The sequence below is a fragment of the Salvelinus namaycush genome, chromosome 30 (assembly GCF_016432855.1).
Source record: "Salvelinus namaycush isolate Seneca chromosome 30, SaNama_1.0, whole genome shotgun sequence".
Classification (NCBI taxonomy): domain Eukaryota; kingdom Metazoa; phylum Chordata; class Actinopteri; order Salmoniformes; family Salmonidae; genus Salvelinus; species Salvelinus namaycush.
The window spans coordinates 112,819-138,499 of NC_052336.1; the positions used below are offsets into that span (position 1 = coordinate 112,819).

The window sequence follows — 25,681 nt, forward strand, 5'->3', positions numbered from 1 at the left end:
ACATTTGAAGATGAGCAGGATTGTAGGAGTAGGATCAACATGGAGAATGGATAAGAGAGTCACTACCGGACCACCAGTGACATCACAAACAGAATTAAGGGAGTGAGAAAGACCCTATGACCATATGTTGTCATGACACCTTACTGTGTGGCTTCTACATAGCTAAACATGATGCCATGTGCATGGAATGTAGTGAGGAAGGGACTCACCTGTGGATAGGGAAAAGCGCCCAGTGCCAACTGTAGAAAGAGAAAAACACGACAATAAGGGTGACGACAAAGGCATCCTGCGAAAATAATAAACAGGCCAACCGGGACTATCAACAGTTCAGTTACAGGGGCCTCCTGACTGGTGCAGTGGTCTAAGGCTCTGCATCACAGTGCTAGCTGTGCCACTAGACTCTGGGTTTGAGTCCAGGCTCTGTCGCTACCGGCCGTGACCGGGAGACCCATGGGGCGGCGCACAATTGGCCCAGCGTCGTGCGGGTTAGGGGAGGGTTTGGCCGGCAGGGATGTCCTTGTCCCATCGCGCACTAGCGACTCCTGTGGCGGGCCGGGCGCATTGCACGCTAACAGGGTCACCAGGTGTACGGTGTTTCCTCCGACACATTGGTGTGGCTGGCTTCCGGGTTAAGTGGGCATTGTGTCAAGAAGCAGTGCGGCTTGGTTGGGTCGTGTTTCGGAGGACACACGGCTCTCGACCTTCGCCTCTCCAGAGTCCATAGGGGAGTTGCAGCGATGAGACAAGACTGTAACTATCAACTGGATACCACGAAATTGGGGAGAAAAAGGGGTAAAAATACAAATACATACATATATAAACAAAAATGCAAAAAAGAAATAAAAATGAAATATATATATATAAAAAAAGACTTAAGTGACTATTGGAAGAGTATTAGAAAGGGGAGGAAGTTTAGTAAACAGGTGTACAGGGAGCATCAGGAATATGAAGTGTCAGTTTAAATGTGGTTGAACCACAAGATCAGGGTTGACTGGACTTGTTTTAGGACTGTGGTGGAAATGCCTGTTAATAGGAGGTCACAGGTGGTCTAATCTCCTCATGGAGGGAGACTAGCGTGTTCCAGATTAGAGAGGCCAGTCTTTGAGAGGGGCTCAATGCGCCCCCGTCGAATAACCCCCTTCCTCAAAGAACCTCTGCTATTAGTTAATAACACCCCCTGCAACCACAACCACCCCCCTACCGAGAACAGAGGGATAAGCAGAGAGATTGGAACGATGGATTCATGTGATGTATGACTACACCGGAAAATATCCAACCCGCTCGTGACATTTGGCAATTCACTTTGCGTTGCGCCTGGCGTCTTTAATCTTGGTTTTATCTCTGATGATGTTGGCGCCATCATGTTATTACGACAACGTCAATACACGGGAAAACCCACGCTGGCCTTGAACGTGGACCGACTGCTAGCGACGGCAGATTAATCCAAATTAAGAGGAGAGTTTAAAAGCCGTTTCATTTAGACTAATGCACACTTACCTGTATGGTTCTCTCTCTCGCGCTAACGATTCACAAAGAGGAAAGGGCTTTGATCCTGTGGCCAGAAAACTCTATCTTGATCAAACTGAGATTGTGTCGATAATTCAGACAGACTTTTATTTTCCGCAGCCCCATCCGTTACGGTTACAACGGTGATAATATTCAACGGTATTGACAAACAGTGTAGAGGCCAGAGAGGGTAAAGCGTTTGTCAGACTTGTGGAAATAGGAGTCCTTGACAGGAATAGATTGAGAATCAATAGGTGTCAATGGGGACGACAGGGCCTGGCCAAATGTAGTATTGAAATAAAAACCTTATTCTAAAATGGAGCCCCTTGAGACACAGACACCTGCACTCTGCAATCACAGACACACACAAACACCTGCACTCTGCAATCACAGACACACAGACACACACAAACACCTGCACTCTGCAATCACAGACACACAGACACACACAAACACCTGCACTCTGCAATCACAGACACAGAGACACACACAAACGCCTGCACTCTGCAATCACAGACACACACAAACACCTGCACTCTGCAATCACAGACACACAGACACACACAAACACCTGCACTCTGCAATCACAGACACACAGACACACACAAACACCTGCACTCTGCAATCACAGACACAGAGACACACACAAACGCCTGCACTCTGCAATCACAGACACAGAGAGAAACACACAAACGCCTGCACTCTGCAATCACAGACACAGAGAGAAACACACAAACGCCTGCACTCTGCAATCACAGACACAGAGAGAAACACACAAACGCCTGCACTCTGCAATCACAGACACAGAGAGAAACACACAAACGCCTGCACTCTGCAATCACAGACACAGAGAGAAACACACAAACGCCTGCACTCTGCAATCACAGACACAGAGAGAAACACACAAACGCCTGCACTCTGCAATCACAGACACAGAGAGAAACACACAAACGCCTGCACTCTGCAATCACAGACACAGAGAGAAACACACAAACACCTGCACTCTGCAATCACAGACACACACAAACACCTGCACTCTGCAATCACAGACACACAGACACACACACAAACGCCTGCACTCTGCAATCACAGACACAGAGAGAAACACACAAACGCCTGCACTCTGCAATCACAGACACACAGACACACACAAACGCCTGCACTCTGCAATCACAGACACAGAGAGAAACACACAAACACCTGCACTCTGCAATCACAGACACAGAGAGAAACACACAAACACCTGCACTCTGCAATCACAGACACAGAGAGAAACACACAAACGCCTGCACTCTGCAATCACCTCCATGAAGGAGATGCCCACGCTCCAGACGTCTGAATGGATGCCATACTGCTCCCCAGATATCCTCTCTGGCTGCGGGGTACAAACAAGGGGGTCAGATGAGGTATGCTGTGGTTGACTTGAGATGTAGGAAACTTTATTGTGCTATGCTATACTGTGTTCAACTGAGCCATTTGTGGTTACTGCATGATCAGATGTGTCCTGTCAATGTTTCTCCTAGAACATTTTCAAGGCTGGCACAAAGGCCCCCAAACACAACATCCAGAGCCTCTTTCACCAAGACGTCCAATTACCACCCAAATTAATTCATATTAGGTCTACTTACTGCCATGTAGGCGTTAGTTCCCACATACGTCTTGGCGATGGAATTCACCAACTGCAAACAAAAGAGGTTAGATTGATAAACTGTAGATGGGTGAATAGGTTTCTCTCTTTCCCTCAGTAACAATTGACTGAGCAAAATACTTGTGCATTACTTTTGTCTTCCAGTCGATTTGTCCAACTGTTTCACATGAGAACAGACTGTACCATATTCTTAAGGGTCATTCAGTTTTGTCCAAATTAGAGCAAACCAGCAAATTGATCTGTTTATGGGAAAAGTACACTTCACATTACACTGTATATAAATGGCATCATTACATTACAATACATTACAAAACAATACATTACATGCTATTATATTACTGTATAGACAAAATGACCATAGTGATGGCTATTACTGAAACAAGGTGGCTATAACTGAAACAAGATGGCTATAACTGAAACAAAATTACTATATCTGAAACAAGATGGCTATAGCTGAAACAAGATGGCTATAGCTGAAACAAGATGTCTATAGCTGAAACAAGATTACTATATCTGAAACAAGATTACTATATCTGAAACAAGATGGCTATAGCTGAAACAAGATGGCTATAGCTGAAACAAGATTACTATATCTGAAACAAGATGGCTATAACTGAAACAAAATTACTATATCTGAAACAAGATTACTATAACTGAAACAAGATGGCTATAACTGAAACAAAATTACTATATCTGAAACAAGATGGCTATAACTGAAACAAGATGGCTATAGCTGAAACAAGATGGCTATAACTGAAACAAAATTACTATATCTGAAACAAGATGGCTATAGCTGAAACAAGATTACTATATCTGAAACAAGATGGCTATAACTGAAACAAGATGGCTATAACTGAAACAAGATGGCTATAGCTGAAACAAGATGGCTATAGCTGAAACAAGATGGCTATAGCTGAAACAAGATGGCTATAGCTGAAACAAGATGGCTATAACTGAAACAAGATGGCTATAGCTGAAACAAGATGGCTATAACTGAAACAAGATGGCTATAACTGAAACAAGATGGCCATAGTGATGGCTATAACTGAAACAAGATGGCCATAGTGGTGGCTATAACTGAAACAAGATGGCCATAGTGATGGCTATAACTGAAACAAGATGGCCATAGTGGTGGCTATAACTGAAACAAGATGGCCATAGTGGTGGCTATAACTGAAACAAGATGGCCATAGTGATGGCTATAACTGAAACAAGATGGCCATAGTGATGGCTATAACTGAAACAAGATGGCTATAACAGAAACAAAATTAATATATATGAAACAAGATGGCTATAACTGAAACAAGATGGCTATAACTGAAACAAGATGGCTATAACTGAAACAAGATGGCCATAGTGATGGCTATAAACTGAAACAAGATGGCTATAACTGAAACAAATTACTATATCTGAAACAAGATGGCTATAACTGAAACAAGATGGCTATAACTGAAATAAGATGACTATAACTGAAACAAAATGGCTATAACTGAAACAAGATGGCTATAACTGAAACAAGATGGCTATAACTGAAATAAGATGACTATAACTGAAACAAGATGGCTATAACTTAAATAAGATGGCCATAGTGATGGCTATAACAAACAAGATGGCTATAACTGAAACAAGATGGCTATAACTGAAACAAGATGGCTATAACTGAAACAGGATGGCTATAACAGAAACAAGATGGCTATAACAGAAACAAGATGGCTATAACAGAAACAAGATGGCTATAACTGAAACAAGATGGCTATAACTGAAACAAGATGGCTATAACTGAAACAAGATGGCTATAACTGAAACAAGATGGCTATAACTGAAATAAGATGGCTATAACTGAAACAAGATGGCTATAACTGAAACAAGATGGCTATAACTGAAACAAGATGGCTATAACTGAAACAAGATGGCTATAACTGAAACAAGATGGCTATAACTGAAACAAAAGTCGGCATGGCAGAGACTGTTTGTCCTACATTAAGTACCGCTCCCATCTCCATCTCCTTTCCCTCCCTGACTTACATACCCAAATCTATTGAAACGTTAGTGTTACTGTGGTCTGTTCCCAGCCCTCTCACAGGGGACTAGGATGAGGACGTGGGGACGTCGGAGTGTGTGTGTGAGCACAATGGGACATGCCATGGATGACAGGGCTGTGATAATGAGTGAATGATTGTGTTCCCTGATGGCTCCTGTGTTTGGAGGGAAGGTCCTGCTCAGGGAAGGCAGAGACACTGACCTTCCTACAGGGCAGTGTGTGTGTGGAGGTAAAGCTAGTATTCAGAAGCCTGTGCAGGGGTCAACGCTGTTTCACATCTCCAAGGAGAGAGGGATGAAAATTAATTAAAATTGGGGCGTGGGGGTGACAGGGTGAGAGAGAGTAGGGGGGAGTTATTCCCAGGGGTCTTTGGGGGAGTTGGAAGGGCTGTCCCTTGGTGACGTAATGACATGACACACACACATCTTAGCTATTGTCTGCCCAGCCACGCTCTTGCCACGTCCATCAAAGGCATATCAATGAAGCTTTGGCGTTGTGTGTGTGTGTATGTATGTGTGAACGTGTGTGTATGTGTTTGTGAGTAGTAATTATAACAAGTGCATGTTTTCGAGTGCCTGTGGAACAATGGTAGTGAGTGAGTGAGTGAGTGAGTGAGTGAGTGAGTGAGTGAGTGAGTGAGTGAGTGAGTGAGTGAGTGAGTGAGTGAGAGAGAGAGAGACAGAGAGAGAGAGAGAGACACACAGAGACAGAGAGAGACAGAGACAGAGACAGAGAGACACACACACACACACACACACACACACACACACACACACACACACAGAGACACACACAGAGAGAGACACACACAGAGAGAGAGAGAGACACACACACACAGAGAGAGGGAGAGCGAGAGGGAGAGAGAGACACACACAGAGAGACAAACACACACATACAGAGAGAGACAAACAGAGACACACACACACACACGGGGGACTGTACCTGCGTGCTGACTCCAAAGTCACAGAGCTTCACTTGACCTCTAGTGTTGACCAGCATGTTGGAAGGCTTGACGTCTACAGAGACAAGTACATACAGTAACAGCTGCTACCTCCGCCAATCAGACTGTACTCATGTTATATCTTCATTTGACCAGTTTCTCCCAGCAAGAAAATTATCATGCAGCGACAGGAAATGATTATCCTGCAGCAACAGGAAATGATTATCCTGCAGCAACAGGAAATGATTATCCTGCAGCAACAGGAAATGATTATCCTGCAGCAACAGGAAATGATTATCCTGCAGCAACAGGAAATGATTATCCTGCAGCAACAGGAAATTATTATTATTATTGAATTATTATTTTTGTGATTCATTTTTTGGGGGGGAAATCAAGTCTGACATTTTAAAGTGGAAATTACAAACTTTAAAGGCCATTTTAAAACTTGAATACACTACTAAGTTACATTTTCTGCTGCGCAGAAAGATTCTGTGACAAAAGTGATCAAATTAAGATCTCATATCTGTACTGTATACAGCATAATGACAGTATCTCCTTTCATGATATTCTACGTATACCTTTCACATCACTGCCCTCTGTAGAATCTACTACCTTTCACCTCACTGACCTCTGTAGAATCTACTACCTTTCACCTCACTGACCTCTGTAGAATCTACTACCTTTCACCTCACTGACCTCTGTAGAATCTACTACCTTTCACCTCACTGACCTCTGTAGAATCTACTACCTTCCACATCACTGACCTCTATAGAATCTACTACCTTCCACATCACTGACCTCTGTAGAATCTACTACCTTTCACCTCACTGACCTCTGTAGAATCTACTACCTTCCACATCACTGACCTCTGTGTAGAATCTACTACCTTTCACATCACTGACCTCTGTGTAGAATCTACTACCTTTCACCTCACTGACCTCTGTAGAATCTACTACCTTTCACCTCACTGACCTCTGTAGAATCTACTACCTTTCACCTCACTGACCTCTGTAGAATCTACTACCTTCCACATCACTGACCTCTATAGAATCTACTACCTTCCACATCACTGACCTCTGTAGAATCTACTACCTTTCACATCACTGACCTCTATAGAATCTACTACCTTCCACATCACTGACCTCTGTGTAGAATCTACTACCTTTCACCTCACTGACCTCTGTGTAGAATCTACTACCTTTCACATCACTGACCTCTGTGTAGAATCTACTACCTTTCACATCACTGACCTCTGTGTAGAATCTACTACCTTTCACCTCACTGACCTCTGTAGAATCTACTACCTTTCACATCACTGACCTCTGTGTAGAATCTACTACCTTTCACCTCACTGACCTCTGTAGAATCTACTACCTTTCACCTCACTGACCTCTGTAGAATCTACTACCTTTCACCTCACTGACCTCTGTAGAATCTACTACCTTCCACATCACTGACCTCTATAGAATCTACTACCTTCCACATCACTGACCTCTGTAGAATCTACTACCTTCCACATCACTGACCTCTGTAGAATCTACTACCTTCCACATCACTGACCTCTGTAGAATCTACTACCTTTCACATCACTGACCTCTGTAGAATCTACTACCTTTCACCTCACTGACCTCTGTAGAATCGACTACCTTCCACATCACTGACCTCTGTAGAATCTACTACCTTCCACATCACTGACCTCTGTAGAATCTACTACCTTTCACCTCACTGACCTCTGTAGAATCTACTACCTTCCACATCACTGACCTCTGTGAAGAATCTTCAGGCTCCATAGATAGGTTAGACCTTTCACTACCTGAAGACAGATAGATATGGAGTTCAGAATTCAACAATACCCAAACCCACTACTTTCAGACACTGGTGGGCTAACTCGTTTGGTAAACCATTTATATACAGGACCTTCAGAAAGTATTCACACCCTTTGGCCTTGACTTATTCCCCATTTTGTTGTTACAGCCTGAATTCAAAATCCATTAAATATATATATTTTTTTCTCACCCATCTACACACAATACCCTAAAATGTCAAAGAGAAAACATGTTTTTAGAAACTTTAGCAAATGTATTGAAAATCAAATACAGAAATATCTAATTTACTTAAATATTCACACCACAGAGTCAATACTTTGTAGAAGCAGCTTTGCCTGTGAGTCTTTCTGGGTAAGTCTCTAACATCTTTCCACACCTAAATTGTACAACACTTGCCCATTATTATTATTTTTTTAATTCTTCAAGCTCTGTCAAACTGTTTTTTGATCATTGTTAGACAAACATTTTCAGGTCTTGCCATAGATTTTCAAGTAGATTTAAGTCAAAACTGTAACTCGGCCACTCAGGAACATTCACTGTCTTTTTCGTAAGCAAGTCCAGTGTAGTTTTGTCCTTGTGTTTTAGGTTATTGTCCTGCTGAAAGGTTAATTTATCTCCCAGTGTCTTGTGGAAAGCAGATTGAACCAGGTTTTCCTCTAGGTATTTGCCTGTGCTTGGAGCCATTCCATTTCTTTTTTATCCTGAAAAATCCCCAATCCTTAATTAAGGATTACAAGCATACCCATAACATGATGCAGCCACCACTATGCTTGAAAATATGGAGAGTGGTACTCGGTAAGGTGTTGTATTGGATTTGCCCCAAACATAACACTTTGTATTGAGGACAAAAAGTGAATTGCTTTGCCACATTTTTTGCAGTATTACTTTATTGCCTTGTTGCAAACAGGATGCATGTTTTGGAATATGTTTTACTATGTACAGGCTTCCTTCTTTTCACTCTGTCATTTAGGTTAGTATTGTGGAGTAACTACAATGTTGTTGATCCATCCTCAGTTTTCTCCTGTCACAGCCATTAAACTCTGTAACCGTTTTAAAGTCACCATTGGCCTCATGGTGAAATCCCTGAGCGGTTTCCTTCCTCTGAGTTAGGAAGGACGCCTGTATCTCTGTAGTGACTGGGTGTATTGATACACCATCCAAAGGGAAATAACTTCACCATGCTCAAAGGGATATTCAATGTCTACCAATCAGTGCCCTTCTTTGTGAGGATTGGAAAATCTCCCTGGTCTTTGTGGTTGAATCTGTGTTTGAAATTCACTGCTCGACTGAGGGACCGTAGAGATAATTGTATGTGTGGGGTACAGAGATGAGGTATTAATTCAAAAATCATGTTAAACACTGTTATTGCACACAGAGTGAGTCCATGCATCTTAGTGTGACTTGTTAAGCCCCATTTTACTTCTGAACTTATTTAGGCTTGTCATAACAAAGGGGTTGAATACTTATTGACTCAAGACATTTCAGCTTTAATATGTAAAACATGTCTAAAATCATAATTCCACTGACACGATGGGGTATTGTGTGTAGGCCAGTGTAAAAAAAAAAAAACTCTATTTAATCCATTTTAAATTCAGGCTGGAACACAACAACATGTGGAATAAGTCAAGGGGTGTGAAGACTGTGTGAAGGCCATGTATCTGCTCATTGATCATGGACTGTACACAACACGCCTATTAGTCCAGAGCAACAGAGTTGCATAGCTACTGTGTATTGTTACGTTCTTGATATCAAAACCATTTGCTTTTAAATGACGACAGCGAGCAGCAAAAACTTTAAGGATTCACATATTTTGGTTTATTATTGAGAAAGAAGATTTGACCACAGAACAACGTGCCAAATCTACTTCTCAATTCAGACAGAATCAAACGATCTGATTGGACTGTGGCTCTGGTGCCAAATCTACTTCTCAATTCAGACAGAATCAAACGATCTGATTGGACTGTGGCTCTGGTGCCAAATCTACTTCTCAATTCAGACAGAATCAAACGATCTGATTGGACTGTGGCTCTGGTGCCAAATCTACTTCTCAATTCAGACAGAATCAAAAGATCTGATTGGACTGTGGCTCTGGTGCCAAATCTACTTCTCAATTCAGACAGAATCAAAAGATCTGATTGGACTGTGGCTCTGGTGCCAAAACAACTGGTGTGCGTACGCAGCATCCATCTCGCCCTCCCGGGTGCTTTTCCCAGCGATAATTAACAGCTCTGACAGTGAGAGAGGGGGAAGAGAGGGAGGAGAGCTGTGAATTAGAATTAACGCTGACTAAATAGCTGTCAATGTTTGATTACAGGCTGAATCAGAGGGAGAAGAGCTAATAGAGGTGGAAACACCCACGTTAGGCTGAATCAAACGCTCCTCTGTGCTGTGATGCTTGAGTGTGTGTGTGTGTGTGTGTGTGTGTGTGTGTGTGTGTGTGTGTGTGTGTGTGTGTGTGTGTGTGTGTGTGTGTGTGTGTGTGAGAGAGTCTGTCCATTTCATCCCTTTCTCACTGATGAAGGCTACTTGGGAGATTCACACCTGTTGGCCACACTTGCCAAAATGGGTAAACTTTACCCGCAAAAGTCTCAAAGTTATTAATTGCGTTATTATTTACTGAATTGGATAGAATGATGAATTGTAGCCAATTCGTCAAACCCGCAATTCCCATACAAAGCTACCTGGTCCATCGTCTTCCTAGGTGATGCTTTACAGAATGATAGTCTCATTTTAAATAGCTGTGGTCAGTTATAGAATATGAGAGTCTCATTTTAAATAGCTGTGGTCAGTTATAGAATATGAGAGTCTCATTTTATATAGCTGTGGTCAGTTATAGAATATGAGAGTCTCATTTTAAATAGCTGTGGTCAGTTATAGAATATGAGAGTCTCATTTTAAATAGCTGTGGTCAGTTATAGAATATGAGAGTCTCATTTTATATAGCTGTGGTCAGTTATAGAATATGATAGTCTCATTTTAAATAGCTGTGGTCAGTTGGTTTGAGAGCTGAAAGGCTGTTCACTCACCGCCACAGAGATCCTACCCAACACATGTTCTGGAATCCTCCTGTATACGTCCAGAGAGCCACCTGCACACACACACGCACACGCACACGCACACACACACACCGTTCAGTGTTGATGGACGCATGCTGACAGGTTGTCCATCGAGGGAGACAATGTGTTATAACTGAGAAATCACTGTGTTAAATTCACGCACACACACTCCCACCCTTGTAGCTTTTAGCAAAGATGCATGCTAGCCCCCAGCCACTGAAGATGAGAGTCTTCCTCTAAGTAGAAGTGTAAATGGATACAGGGTGGTAAGAGGTTTGACATTCCAGCTTTCATAGAGCTCTGGATGGGAGTGGAGTAAAGGCCTCTGCTAGCCACAGCCTCAGCACTAACCCCAGCCACGGCGCTAACGCTAACCCCAGCGCTAACCCTAACCCCAGTACTGGCGCTAACGCTAACCCCAGCGCTAACGCTAACCCCAGCCCCGGCGCTAACGCTAACCCCAGCGCTAACACTAACCCCAGCCCCGGCGCTAACGCTAACCCCAGCGCTAACCCTAACCCCAGCCTCAACACTCACCGTCCATGTACTCTGTGCATATGGAGATCCTGTTCTCCACAAAGAAGGCACTGTAGAAGGTTATGATGTAGGAGGAATCACACTGTAAAACAAAAAGACAATTAACACAGTTCATCCACTCATTAATTAACATTGATGCATGTTGCAGTATTTATTGTTGAACTGTTTAGTTAGCCAGTCTACCTCAGAAGAAAAGGAGAGATCTGGGGTAAATTATTGAGAGGGCTTATCAGCAATCACGTGTTCCTGCCTCGTGCGTATTTCGACAATCCCTGGCTTGACACGCAGGAGGAGAGGAGATCCACTCAGATAAAAGGTGCTCCATGAACTAGTCTAAAGTAACATAGAGTAGACTAAACACTGCAGGTCTGATAAGAGAGGCTTCAGCTGGGGGAAAGATTTGACTACATGATTTGGGACAGTTGGGGGAGAGATTTGACTACATGATTTGGGACAGTTGGGGGAGAGATTTGACTACATGATTTGGGCCAGTCGAGGGAGAGATTTGACTACATGATTTGGGCCAGTTGGGGGAGAGATTTGACTACATGATTTGGGCCAGTTGAGGGAGAGATTTGACTACATGATTTGGGCCAGTTGGGGGAGAGATTTGACTACATGATTTGGGCCAGTTGGGGGAGAGATTTGACTACATGATTTGGGACAGTTGGGGGAAAGATTTGACTACATGATTTGGGCCAGTTGGGCGAAAGATTTGACTACATGATTTGGGCCAGTTGGGGGAGAGATTTGACTACATGATTTGGGCCAGTTGGGGGAGAGATTTGACTACATGATTTGGGCCAGTTGGGGGAGAGATTTGACTACATGATTTGGGCCAGTTGGGGAAGAGATTTGACCAGTTTGGGGCTCTAGAGAATAGAAGCTGACCTTGTAGAGGATCTCCAACTCGGACATGATCTGTTTCTGTAGTTCCACTGTGATGTCCAGAGGAATGACCTGTAAAGTCACAAGCACAGCCCAAATGAGATACCAGTGTAACATACACGTGCACAGGTTAATATGCTAGCATGCACACACCGCTAATGCACTTCAAAAACACACAGAAACATTTAAAGCAATGTACATTATAATTATAATGGAACTATGGGTCAAAATAATCCTGCACTGGTGGTAACACATGACCTAGAAACCTTGTAGAGAAACTCATGATTCTTTCATGCCAACCTATCTGGATAGTGTGGATACCATACGGTAAACGGGCACTACCAGGGGTGTGAATTTTGATCTGGCTGCACTGAGCTTAGCTAATAGCTACAGCAGTGGCACGCTATCATTAGCAAAGATTAGCTAAACTTGCAGCTTATCATTGATTACAGGTTAGAGAGAGAAGGGAGTAGCTACATGTAAACATCATTGATTACAGGTTAGAGAGAGAAGGGAGTAGCTACATGTAAACATCATTGATTACAGGTTAGAGAGAGAAGGGAGTAGCTACATGTAAACATCATTGATTACAGGTTAGAGAGAGAAGGGAGTAGCTACATGTAAACATCATTGATTACAGGTTAGAGAGAGAAGGGAGTAGCTACATGTAAACATCATTGATTACAGGTTAGAGAGAGAAGGGAGTAGCTACATGTAAACATCATTGATTACAGGTTAGAGAGAGAAGGGAGTAGCTACATGTAAACATCATTGATTACAGGTTAGAGAGAGAAGGGAGTAGCTACATGTAAACATCATTGATTACAGGTTAGAGAGAGAAGGGAGTAGCTACATGTAAACATCATTGATTACAGGTTAGAGAGAGAAGGGAGTAGCTACATGTAAACATCATTGATTACAGGTTAGAGAGAGAAGGGAGTAGCTACATGTAAACATCATTGATTACAGGTTAGAGAGAGAAGGGAGTAGCCACATATAAACATAATTGATTACAGGCTAGAGAGAGAAGGGAGTAGCTACATGTAAACATCATTGATTACAGGTTAGAGAGAGAAGGGAGTAGCTACATGTAAACATCATTGATTACAGGTTAGAGACAGAAGGGAGGAGCTACATGTAAACATAATTGATTACAGGTTAGAGAGAGAAGGGAGTAGCCACATATAAACATCATTGATTACAGGCTAGAGAGAGAAGGGAGTAGCTACATGTAAACATCATTGATTACAGGTTAGAGACAGAAGGGAGTAGCTACATGTAAACATCATTGATTACAGGTTAGAGAGAGAAGGGAGTAGCTACATGTAAACATCATTGATTACAGGTTAGAGAGAGAAGGGAGTAGCCACATGTAAACATCATTGATTACAGGTTAGAGAGAGAAGGGAGTAGCCACATATAAACATCATTGATTACAGGTTAGAGAGAGAAGGGAGGAGCTACATGTAAACATCATTGATTACAGGTTAGAGAGAGAAGGGAGTAGCTACATGTAAACATCATTGATTACAGGTTAGAGACAGAAGGGAGTAGCTACATGTAAACATCATTGATTACAGGTTAAAGAGAGAAGGGAGTAGCTACATGTAAACATCATTGATTACAGGTTAGAGACAGAAGGGAGTAGCTACATGTAAACATCATTGATTACAGGTTAGAGAGAGAAGGGAGTAGCTACATGTAAACATCATTGATTACAGGTTAGAGAGAGAAGGGAGTAGCTACATGTAAACATCATTGATTACAGGTTAAAGAGAGAAGGGAGTAGCTACATGTAAACATCATTGATTACAGGTTAGAGAGAGAAGGGAGTAGCTACATGTAAACATCATTGATTACAGGTTAGAGAGAGAAGGGAGTAGCCACATGTAAACATAATTGATTACAGGTTAGAGAGAGAAAGGAGTAGCTACATGTAAACATCATTGATTACAGGTTAGAGAGAGAAGGGAGTAGCTACATGTAAACATAATTGATTACAGGTTAGAGAGAGAAGGGAGTAGCTACATGTAAACATAATTGATTACAGGTTAGAGAGAGAAGGGAGTAGCTACATGTAAACATCATTGATTACAGGTTAGAGAGAGAAGGGAGTAGCCACATATAAACATCATTGATTACAGGTTAGAGAGAGAAGGGAGTAGCCACATGTAAACATCATTGATTACAGGTTAGAGAGAGAAGGGAGTAGCTACATGTAAACATCATTGATTACAGGTTAGAGAGAGAAGGGAGTAGCTCCATGTAAACATCATTGATTACAGGTTAGAGAGAGAAGGGAGTAGCTCCATGTAAACATCATTGATTACAGGTTAGAGAGAGAAGGGAGTAGCCACATGTAAACATCATTGATTACAGGTTAGAGAGAGAAGGGAGTAGCTACATGTAAACATAATTGATTACAGGTTAGAGACAGAAGGGAGTAGCTACATGTAAACATCATTGATTACAGGTTAGAGAGAGAAGGGAGTAGCCACATATAAACATCATTGATTACAGGCTAGAGAGAGAAGGGAGTAGCTACATGTAAACATCATTGATTACAGGTTAGAGAGAGAAGGGAGTAGCTACATGTAAACATCATTGATTACAGGTTAGAGAGAGAAGGGAGTAGCTACATGTAAACATCATTGATTACAGGCTAGAGAGAGAAGGGAGTAGCTCCATGTAAACATCATTGATTACAGGTTAGAGAGAGAAGGGAGTAGCTACATGTAAACATCATTGATTACAGGTTAGAGAGAGAAGGGAGTAGCTACATGTAAACATCATTGATTACAGGTTAGAGACAGAAGGGAGTAGCTACATATAAACATCATTGATTACAGGTTAGAGAGAGAAGGGAGTAGCTACATGTAAACATCATTGATTACAGGCTAGAGAGAGAAGGGAGTAGCTACATGTAAACATCATTGATTACAGGTTAGAGAGAGAAGGGAGTAGCTACATGTAAACATCATTGATTACAGGTTAGAGAGAGAAGGGAGTAGCTACATGTAAACATCATTGATTACAGGTTAGAGAGAGAAGGGAGTAGCTACATGTAAACATAATTGATTACAGGTTAGAGAGAGAAGGGAGTAGCTACATGTAAACATCATTGATTACAGGTTAGAGAGAGAAGGGAGTAGCTACATGTAAACATCATTGATTACAGGCTAGAGAGAGACAGAAGGGAGTAGCTACATGTAAACATGATTGATTACAGGCTAGAGAGAGACAGAAGGGAGTAGCTACATATAAACATAATTGATTACAGGTTAGAGACAGAAGGGAGTAGCTACATGTAAACATCATTGATTACAGGTTAGAGAGAGAAGGGAGTAGCTACATGTAAACATCATTGATTACAGGTTAGAGAGAGAAGGGAGTAGCTACATGTAAACATCATTGATTACAGGTTAGAGAGAGAAGGGAGTAGCTACATGTAAACATCATTGATTACAGGTTAGAGACAGAAGGGAGTAGCTACATGTAAACATAATTGATTACAGGTTAGAGAGAGAAGGGAGTAGCTACATGTAAACATCATTGATTACAGGTTAGAGAGAGAAGGGAGTAGCTACATGTAAACATCATTGATTACAGGCTAGAGAGAGACAGAAGGGAGTAGCTACATGTAAACATGATTGATTACAGGCTAGAGACAGAAGGGAGTAGCTACATATAAACATCATTGATTACAGGTTAGAGACAGAAGGGAGTAGCTACATGTAAACATCATTGATTACAGGTTAAAGAGAGAAGGGAGTAGCTACATGTAAACATCATTGATTACAGGCTAGAGAGAGAAGGGAGTAGCTACATGTAAACATCATTGATTACAGGTTAGAGAGAGAAGGGAGTAGCTCCATGTAAACATCATTGATTACAGGCTAGAGAGAGAAGGGAGTAGATACATGTAAACATCATTGATTACAGGTTAGAGAGAGAAGGGAGTAGCCACATATAAACATCATTGATTACAGGTTAGAGACAGAAGGGAGTAGCTACATGTAAACATCATTGATTACAGGTTAGAGAGAGAAGGGAGTAGCTACATGTAAACATCATTGATTACAGGTTAGAGAGAGAAGGGAGTAGCTACATGTAAACATCATTGATTACAGGCTAGAGAGAGACAGAAGGGAGTAGCTACATGTAAACATGATTGATTACAGGCTAGAGAGAGACAGAAGGGAGTAGCTACATATAAACATCATTGATTACAGGTTAGAGACAGAAGGAAGTAGCTCCATGTAAACATCATTGATTACAGGTTAGAGACAGAAGGGAGTAGCTCCATGTAAACATCATTGATTACAGGCTAGAGAGAGAAGGGAGTAGCTACATGTAAACATCATTGATTACAGGTTAGAGAGAGAAGGGAGTAGCTCCATGTAAACATCATTGATTACAGGCTAGAGAGAGAAGGGAGTAGCTACATGTAAACATCATTGATTACAGGCTAGAGACAGAAGGGAGTAGCTACATGTAAACATCATTGATTACAGGCTAGAGAGAGCAGGGAGTAGCTACATGTAACGAGGGTCAAGGAGGTACCCATTACATCTACCTTCCATTCCACTCCAATAGATTAGATTACTGGTAGAATTACAGAGCATGAGAACAAAGTGGATGAATGAACCAATGAGAGAAGGGGATCACAGAGGTTGAGAAGCATAGAAAATGAAAGAGGGAGGGGGAAAGGACAGAGGTAGAGATACAGAAGAAGACTAGTGTAGTTGAAGGTGATTTGGTAAAAGGAGATGTGCCCAGGTAAAGGTCACAGCAGTACAGCTGTTGATCTCACCTTCACCGCCAACACTCTGTTCCCGAGAAGATGGTACGCTCTGTGGGAGAGAAAGAGAGGAAACATGAACATAGCCCAACGAACGCCAGAGCTTCAGTAAAGTCCCTACTAAACTATTTCACACATTAAAACACCCCTGTTACTGTTCATTCATCCGGGCCTTTAAAGTCATCATGTGAATGAAAATATGTTGAGTGGAAAAGGATTTGGATGAACATCACAACATTCAGAATGGACATACAGTAGAGAGGGCCAGACTAAACATGCTTGTTCAAATCAGCCATCCACAATTTTCCTAGTTGGTGAGTTATAACATGAAGAAAGGAGTGTTGTCATAAAGGAAACCGTAGAATCCAAATGAGCATGACAACATGTCTCTTAGTCTAACAGTATTTCCATCATTAAAAAGGTCAGAGGTCAAAACAATAGCCTTCATGACACATGGCCATTGAGCCCAGTAAGTCCTGTATCGTCACAGTTCTCCAGACAGGTTTCAGGTGGCAGGTAAACCAAACAGCCAAGGAGCGCCGGCTGGCCTAGCCGACCTTAATGATTTAATTATGAAACTCCTTAATGCCCACCGTCGGGTTTAGTTACCGGCCAAGAGGGTCGGTTTACCAAAAGCGCCAATGTCTCAACATCCAATCCTCTTGTCCCCGTAGAACAGCTGCCGGGGGTGAGGGCCACAGGGAGGGCGTACGTCACCAGCCCAGTTCACCAGTTTGTTTACGACAGCCAGGTATACTGATACCTCCTGCGGTTTCACCTGTCAACAGGGTAGGCCGGCGTGTATGAGCTCAGACCAGGGTGTGTGATTAATGCGTGGTAGATAGGAGGATCGTGTTACACCTCTAAACTGGCCCTTTAATTAATGACACCTCTTAGTGTCTCGTCTGGGTCGTCTGATAACTACCCTCCAGTCAGGACAAACAGACTATCCCTCGTATGCCGGGCGCTCAGCGCTGAACCTACCCACATACTGATTCTACTTAGATACTTATTGACAACGGAGTTTTTAACTGGGTTTTAGCTTTATATGTAACAACTTTGTACCATAAGGTTTTGCTATAAGCATTCATGTCAGGTACTGGGTCCTAATTAGAGCTGAGTCTTAAATGCATGAAGGCATTATAAATGCATCAAGCACAGGTCATTCGTAGGAACAGTTACAACTTTTTCCACCCCTGGCTGTTTTCAAGTGAACACTCCTTCAGGTCTGTAAAAGGACTCTGTGTATTTGAGGCAAACTTTCACCTTTTAGTTTTGATGTGTTACTCCTCATTTAAGCTACAATCAATATCAATTAAGCACGACTACTGGTTCTTAATTAAGACAAGATGAAGAAGTTAATTGAGACCGGAGCGGAGAGCCAGAGATGTTAAATACTGATTGGACTGATTCTGTGTGTAGCAAACGAACAGAGCAAGTAATCATTATTTTATCACGCTGAACATGTTCAGGTTCACAGAAAAAAACCTGCTGACTCACTCAGGAAGATGTTTCTTTACGATGACACATCTTTGTGCCTGTCGTGATTAGTAACTGTTTGGGGGATAACCTCTCTTTTCTCACGTCTGCACCATTCTGTCACTAATGAACCGGGAAACTAGGGAACAAGCAGATGAACCATAACAACAGTTGTTGTGAAGATACAAGATCACATTTAAATCTAACAGGTGAGATAACAGTCCCCTCGGGATGAGTGTGTCACTTATACCAGGCGTTTTAGTAGCTTAATGTTCCCCAGAATGCCCTCCTCTACTCCCCAACAGAGTGATGACACGACGACAGTCCAACCTCACTGTTAGAGTGACTGGGTCGTCTAACTCCAGTCTCTATCCTCCATGCAGCCTGTAATGTGGTGGGCCCAGTAGATGCACTGTCCTTGACCCCCCTCAGGGCCAACCCTCCACCGGTGAGTTACAGTGACAGGCCTGGTGACTAGAGGACCTGGGAGCAAGGTTACCCAGCCGCCCATCCCCACCCCCCTCTTCCCCCCGTCCTGACCCCAGTAAACGTGCCCCATTGCCTGGATCTTATTTACACTCCAGCCCCTGGTGTAATAAAAGCTCCACCATACAGTATTCATGGGCCTGGCTGGCTCTCTAAGGCGGCCCCCGAGCGGGCGGTCAGGGCTGGAGCAGTTGGTTTACAGTGCCACAGGGGTGGCAGGCAAGGCGACCTCTCTTCCAGCCAGACACCCTCACCTGAGACGGCCCGACCAGAACGACCACAACGACTGCCAAACAGAGACTGACCTACCTAAGTTAAGAGTACATCACTCTGCAGATGAAGAGGCTAGCCAGTACGGCCAGACCACTACAAACTTACAAAGATGAGGACATTACACAGACCCACAACTATGAATATAAACAGAGGTTATATCCCCATGGTTATCAGTGGTGTCAGTTTCCCAGTCACCCGGGACCACTAAAACCAGAGACAGAGGTGATGGAGGGAAGGAAACGCAGAGACATGGGTGATGGAGGGAAGGAAACGCAGAGACAGAGGTGATGGAGGGAAAGAAAAGCAGAGACAGAGGTGATGGAGGGAAGGAAACGCAGAGACAGATGTGATGGAGGGAAGGAAACGCAGAGACAGATGTGATGGAGGGAAGGAAACGCAGAGACAGAGGTGATGGAGGGAAAGAAACGCAGAGACAGATGTGATAGAGGGAAGGAAAAGCAGAGACAGAGGTGATGGAGGGAAAGAAACGCAGAGACAGATGTGATGGAGGGAAGGAAACGCAGAGACATGGGTGATGGAGGGAAGGAAACGCAGAGACATGGGTGATGGAGGGAAGGAAAAGCAGAGACAGAGGTGGCAGAGGGAAGGAAACGCAGAGACAGATGTGATGGAGGGAAGGAAACGCAGAGACAGATGTGATGGAGGGAAGGAAACGCAGAGACAGATGTGATGGAGAGAAGGAAAAGCAGAGGCAGAGGTGATGGAGGGAAAGAAAAGCAGAGGCAGAGGTGATGGAGAGAAGGAAAAGCAGAGAGATGTGATGGAGGGAAGGAAAAGCAGAGAGAGGTGATGGAGGGAAGGAAGGAAAAGCAGAGACAGAGGTGATGGAGGGAAGGAAGGAAAAGCAGAGACAGAGGTGATGGAGGGAAGGAAGGAAAAGCAGAGAGAGGTGATGGAGGGAAGGAAGGAAAAGCAGAGACAGAGGTGATGGAGGGAAGGAAGGAAAAGCAGAGACAGAGGTGATGGAGGGAAGGAAGGAAAAGCAGAGACAGAGGTGATGGAGGAAAGGAAGGAAAAGCAGAGACAGAGGTGATGGAGGGAAGGAAGGAAAAGCAGAGACAGAGGTGATGGAGGGAAGGAAAATCAGAGACAGAGGTGATGGAGGGAAGGAAAAGCAGAGACAGATGTGATGGAGGGAAGGAAGGAAAAGCAGAGACAGAGGTGATGGAGGGAAGGAAGGAAAAGCAGAGACAGAGGTGATGGAGGGAAGGAAAAGCAGAGACAGAGGTGATGGAGGGAAGGAAAAGCAGAGACAGAGGTGATGGAGGGAAGGAAGGAAAAGCAGAGACAGAGGTGATGGAGGGAAGGAAGGAAAAGCAGAGACAGAGGTGATGGAGGGAAGGAAGGAAAAGCAGAGACAGAGGTGATGGAGGGAAGGAAGGAAAAGCAGAGACAGAGGTGATGGAGGGAAGGAAGGAAAAGCAGAGACAGAGGTGATGGAGGAAAGGAAGGAAAAGCAGAGACAGAGGTGATGGAGGAAAGGAAGGAAAAGCAGAGACAGAGGTGATGGAGGAAAGGAAGGAAAAGCAGAGACAGAGGTGATGGAGGAAAGGAAGGAAAAGCAGAGACAGAGGTGATGGAGGAAAGGAAGGAAAAGCAGAGACAGAGGTGATGGAGGAAAGGAAGGAAAAGCAGAGACAGAGGTGATGGAGGAAAGGAAGGAAAAGCAGAGACAGAGGTGATGGAGGGAAGGAAAAGCAGAGACAGAGGTGATGGAGGGAAGGAAAAGCAGAGACAGATGTGATGGAGGGAAAGAAAAGCAGAGACAGAGGTGATGGAGGGAAGGAAAAGCAGAGACAGATGTGATGGAGGGAAGGAAAAGCAGAGACAGAGGTGATGGAGGGAAGGAAAAGCAGAGACAGAGGTGATGGAGGGAAGGAAAAGCAGAGACAGAAGTGATGGAGGGAAGGAAAAGCAGAGACAGAGGTGATGGAGGGAAGGAAGGAAAAGCAGAGACAGAGGTGATGGAGGGAAGGAAGGAAACGCAGAGAGAGATGTGATGGAGGGAAGGAAGGAAAAGCAGAGACAGAGGTGATGGAGGGAAGGAAGGAAAAGCAGAGAGAGGTGATGGAGGGAAGGAAGGAAAAGCAGAGACAGAGGTGATGGAGGGAAGGAAGGAAAAGCAGAGACAGAGGTGATGGAGGGAAGGAAGGAAAAGCAGAGACAGAGGTGATGGAGGGAAGGAAGGAAAAGCAGAGACAGAGGTGATGGAGGGAAGGAAGGAAAAGCAGAGACAGATGTGATGGAGGGAAGGAAGGAAAAGCAGAGACAGATGTGATGGAGGGAAGGAAAAGCAGAGACAGATGTGATGGAGGGAAGGAAAAGCAGAGACAGAAGTGATGGAGGGAAGGAAAAGCAGAGACAGATGTGATGGAGGGAAGGAAAAGCAGAGACAGATGTGATGGAGGGAAGGAAAAGCAGAGACAGATGTGATGGAGGGAAGGAAAAGCAGAGACAGATGTGATGGAGGGAAGGAAAAGCAGAGACAGAAGTGATGGAGGGAAGGAAAAGCAGAGACAGATGTGATGGAGGGAAGGAAAAGCAGAGACAGATGTGATGGAGGGAAGGAAAAGCAGAGACAGATGTGATGGAGGGAAGGAAAAGCAGAGACAGAAGTGATGGAGGGAAGGAAGGAAAAGTGACCGAGAGAAAGGAGAGAAAACAGAGGTTTAAAACAAAGAGCTTAAATAAACCTTGACGTGGTCAGGTGCTAAACAGACCAGGCATTTCAACCCTACTTTATGGCCTGCAGCTTAAGATAGAGTAACCAACTAACAAATGAACAGGCAGAAATGTCCCTGCTCCCCACGTCTAAATCAATGGGAGAGATCAATAAGAAAACAACTAGGCTGGGGGACTTTGGGAGAGGCCACGCCGGTGTCTAAGTGGATGTAACTGCATGTAAATGTGCTTGTTCTAATTGCGCAGGTCCATCAGGCACGGAATGGCCACCTGTCCCCACACTAGTTATTTATAACCTCGTAGGACAGGCTGGACCTCAGAGAGGGAGCGTAGAAAGTAATAAAAAAAAAACAAGGGACAACATTGATGGATCACCGGGTCAGAGACACAGAGGAGAGCCAAGGTGTCAGCAACATCCAATTGAGTGTAAATGGCCGTGGGTCATAAACAGGGTTAAGGGTTAAAAGGTGGAGAGCCTTAAGTGGAGCTATTCACACTAGATAAGCTTAATATAAACCAGGCCAATAGGGAGACGGAGGAGAGGGAATGACCTTCTTCAGAGGAGACCACGATCACATTACAACATCTACTTTAAAATGCGGAGACTGGGTGGGGCGGTTTATTTATCTCACCCTTATTTTAGCAGGTAAGTTGACTGAGGACACATTCTCATTTACAGCAATGACCTGAGGAATAGTTACAGGGGAGAAGAGGGGGGGAGGAATGAGCCAATTGAAAACTGGGGATGATTCGGTGGCCAATTCAGCCTGCTCCCCACAGTCTTGGAGCCAGTAAGTATGTATAAGGATGTGTGTCTGTGTGTACAGTACGCATAGATAATCATGTGTGTGTGTGTGTGTGTGTGTGTGTGTGTGTGTGTGTGTGTACAGTACGCATAGATAATCATGTGTGTGTGTGTGTGTGTGTGTGTACAGTACGCACAGACAATCATGTGTGTGTGTGTGTGTGTGTGTGTACAGTACGCATAGATAATCGTGTGTGTGTGTGTGTGTGTGTGTGTGTGTGTGTGTGTACAGTACGCATAGATAATCATGTGTGTATGTGTGTGTGTATGTGTGTGTGTGTGTGTGTGTGTGTACAGTACGCATAGATAATCATGTGTGTGTGTGTGTGTGTGTGTGTGTGTGTATAATATGTATGTCATTGGGTTATCAACACTTCATACTCTGACATATAATAGCAGCAGTACAAAACACAAAGCCCAACAGAGAAGCCCACCAAATGATTTTTAAAGAAAGCAATTTACAGTAATAGTCCAGTTACTCTGTGGGGAAAAAGCCTCTGTGCATGTTTGACGGTCAAAGTGGTTTGTGTTTTACATTAACCAAAAGTGTTTAGGGTAGAGGTGACATAGGACACAACAGATATTACAGGCCCTATTTTCCCCTTAGGGCAGCGCCCTGTGTTCGTACAGATATCCACACACGCTGGGTCCCCTTGCTGTCCCCAGCCTGGGACCAGGAACCACTGGGCTCTCTCTCCATCTGCTGTGTGCAACACATTACCATCTGAAGGCACAAGCAGTGGTCTGGGATTCACATGCAGAACAGACAGACGGACAGACAGACCAGAGGAGACTAGAGGAGATGCAGGATCAACAGACACAGCACCATCTGAAGACACAAGCAGTGGTCTGGGATTCACATGCAGAACAGACAGACTAGAGGAGATGCAGGATCAACAGACACAGCACAGTGTGAATGGAAGAAAACAAACACACTGACAGACAAGACAATGAAACCTAAGCATCTACAGATGTAGGATCTTCATTTGATCAGCCCGTTGCAGGAGAACTTTCCTGCAGTGCAGCATATTTAAAACTTGTAGTGTATTTTGAGGTTTAAAAAGGCTTCTGAAGTTTGTAATTTCCACTTCGAAATTTCAGACTTTAATTTTTTCCTTGTATCATGTATCAACCCCTAGAAAAATGTTGATACATTATAATCTACATAATAATTCATATTTGCTGTTGGATTATTTTCCTGCTGTAGCAAACTGTCTCAAATGAAGATCCTTCATCTGTAGCAGTCAGTAAGTCTGGGCGTGCACCAAAACACAATGTCTGACTGACAGACAGACAGGTTACTAAACAGACACCAAGCCTGTACGTGTGTGTGTGTCTTGGTCAGTGGTGATAATGTGACAATGACACCAGAGGGCAGAGAGAGATGCCAGAGTGATTCCTATAGGCTCCCCAAGCTCCACCTGGACTTCCTCTGATCTCCCCACTGAACCTCATTAAGCGGCTGATTGGATAAGCTCAGCCACATTGTCCTTGTCTTTCAAGAAACAGCAGGAGGACAACAGGATCCTGAACAACAACTAGACAAGTCAGGAACTAAGCCTACTGTACTTCAGCCAATCAAGTGATTTAGATGCCAAGTAATACCCTTGAGGTCAGGTGTAAAATGTAGTCTAGTGTTTGAGGTAATCATTGCACAGTGTGGATTAAAGTTGGCGGACAACATCTAATTGTTGCTGAGGATTTGTCAGCCTTTGACCAGGTTAATCTGTGGCTAAGCTACCGTACATCACTGTTTGGTGTAAGGCTACTGCATATATTAGAAATGTACATCCTGATAGGAACTAACAGTCAGGTGAAATGTACATCCTGATAGGAACTAACAGTCAGGTGAAATGTACATCCTGATAGGAACTAACAGTCAGGTGAAATGTACATCCTGATAGGAACTAACAGTCAGGTGAAATGTACATCCTGATAGGAACTAACAGTCAGGTGAAATGTACATCCTGATAGGAACTAACAGTCAGGTGACATGTACATCCTGATAGGAACTAACAGTCAGGTGAAATGTACATCCTGATAGGAACTAACAGTCAGTGACATGTACATCCTGATAGGAACTAACAGTCAGGTGACATGTACATCCTGATAGGAACTAACAGTCAGGTGAAATGTACATCCTGATAGGAACTAACAGTCAGGTGAAATGTACATCCTGATAGGAACTAACAGTCAGGTGAAATGTACATCCTGATAGGAACTAACAGTCAGGTGAAACGTACATCCTGATAGGAACTAACGTCAGGTGAAACGTACATCCTGATAGGAACTAACAGTCAGGTGAAACGTACATCCTGATAGGAACTAACAGTCAGGTGAAACGTACATCCTGATAGGAACTAACAGTCAGGTGAAACGTACATCCTGATAGGAACTAACAGTCAGGTGAAACGTACATCCTGATAGGAACTAACAGTCAGGTGAAACGTACACATCCTGATAGGAACTAACAGTCAGGTGAAATGTACATCCTGATAGGAACTAACAGTCAGGTGAAATGTACATCCTGATAGGAACTAACAGTCAGGTGAAATGTACATCCTGATAGGAACTAACAGTCAGGTGACATGTACATCCTGATAGGAACTAACAGTCAGGTGAAATGTACATCCTGATAGGAACTAACAGTCAGGTGAAATGTACATCCTGATAGGAACCAACAGTCAGGTGA

At 43.5% G+C, this 25,681-nt stretch overlaps 1 protein-coding gene across 1 annotated transcript in view; it reads right to left on the reverse strand.

The window, feature by feature from the left end:
• The window catches only part of LOC120024738 (dual specificity mitogen-activated protein kinase kinase 5-like), a gene marked incomplete at its 3' end in the record, with an annotated part of 128,529 nt that extends 111,120 nt beyond the window's left edge, over positions 1 to 17,409 (reverse strand). The window contains exons 1-10 of the mRNA XM_038969017.1: positions 17,399 to 17,409; positions 17,256 to 17,295; positions 12,446 to 12,514; positions 11,555 to 11,636; positions 10,988 to 11,049; positions 7,900 to 7,948; positions 6,138 to 6,211; positions 3,135 to 3,185; positions 2,810 to 2,881; positions 210 to 239 (exon numbers count right to left, since the gene is read on the reverse strand). Coding sequence (XP_038824945.1) covers positions 210 to 239; positions 2,810 to 2,881; positions 3,135 to 3,185; positions 6,138 to 6,211; positions 7,900 to 7,948; positions 10,988 to 11,049; positions 11,555 to 11,636; positions 12,446 to 12,514; positions 17,256 to 17,295; positions 17,399 to 17,409 — 540 coding nt within the window. The remainder of the gene's footprint in view (positions 1 to 209; positions 240 to 2,809; positions 2,882 to 3,134; positions 3,186 to 6,137; positions 6,212 to 7,899; positions 7,949 to 10,987; positions 11,050 to 11,554; positions 11,637 to 12,445; positions 12,515 to 17,255; positions 17,296 to 17,398) is intronic.
• Between the last annotated feature and the right edge of the window lie 8,272 nt (positions 17,410 to 25,681).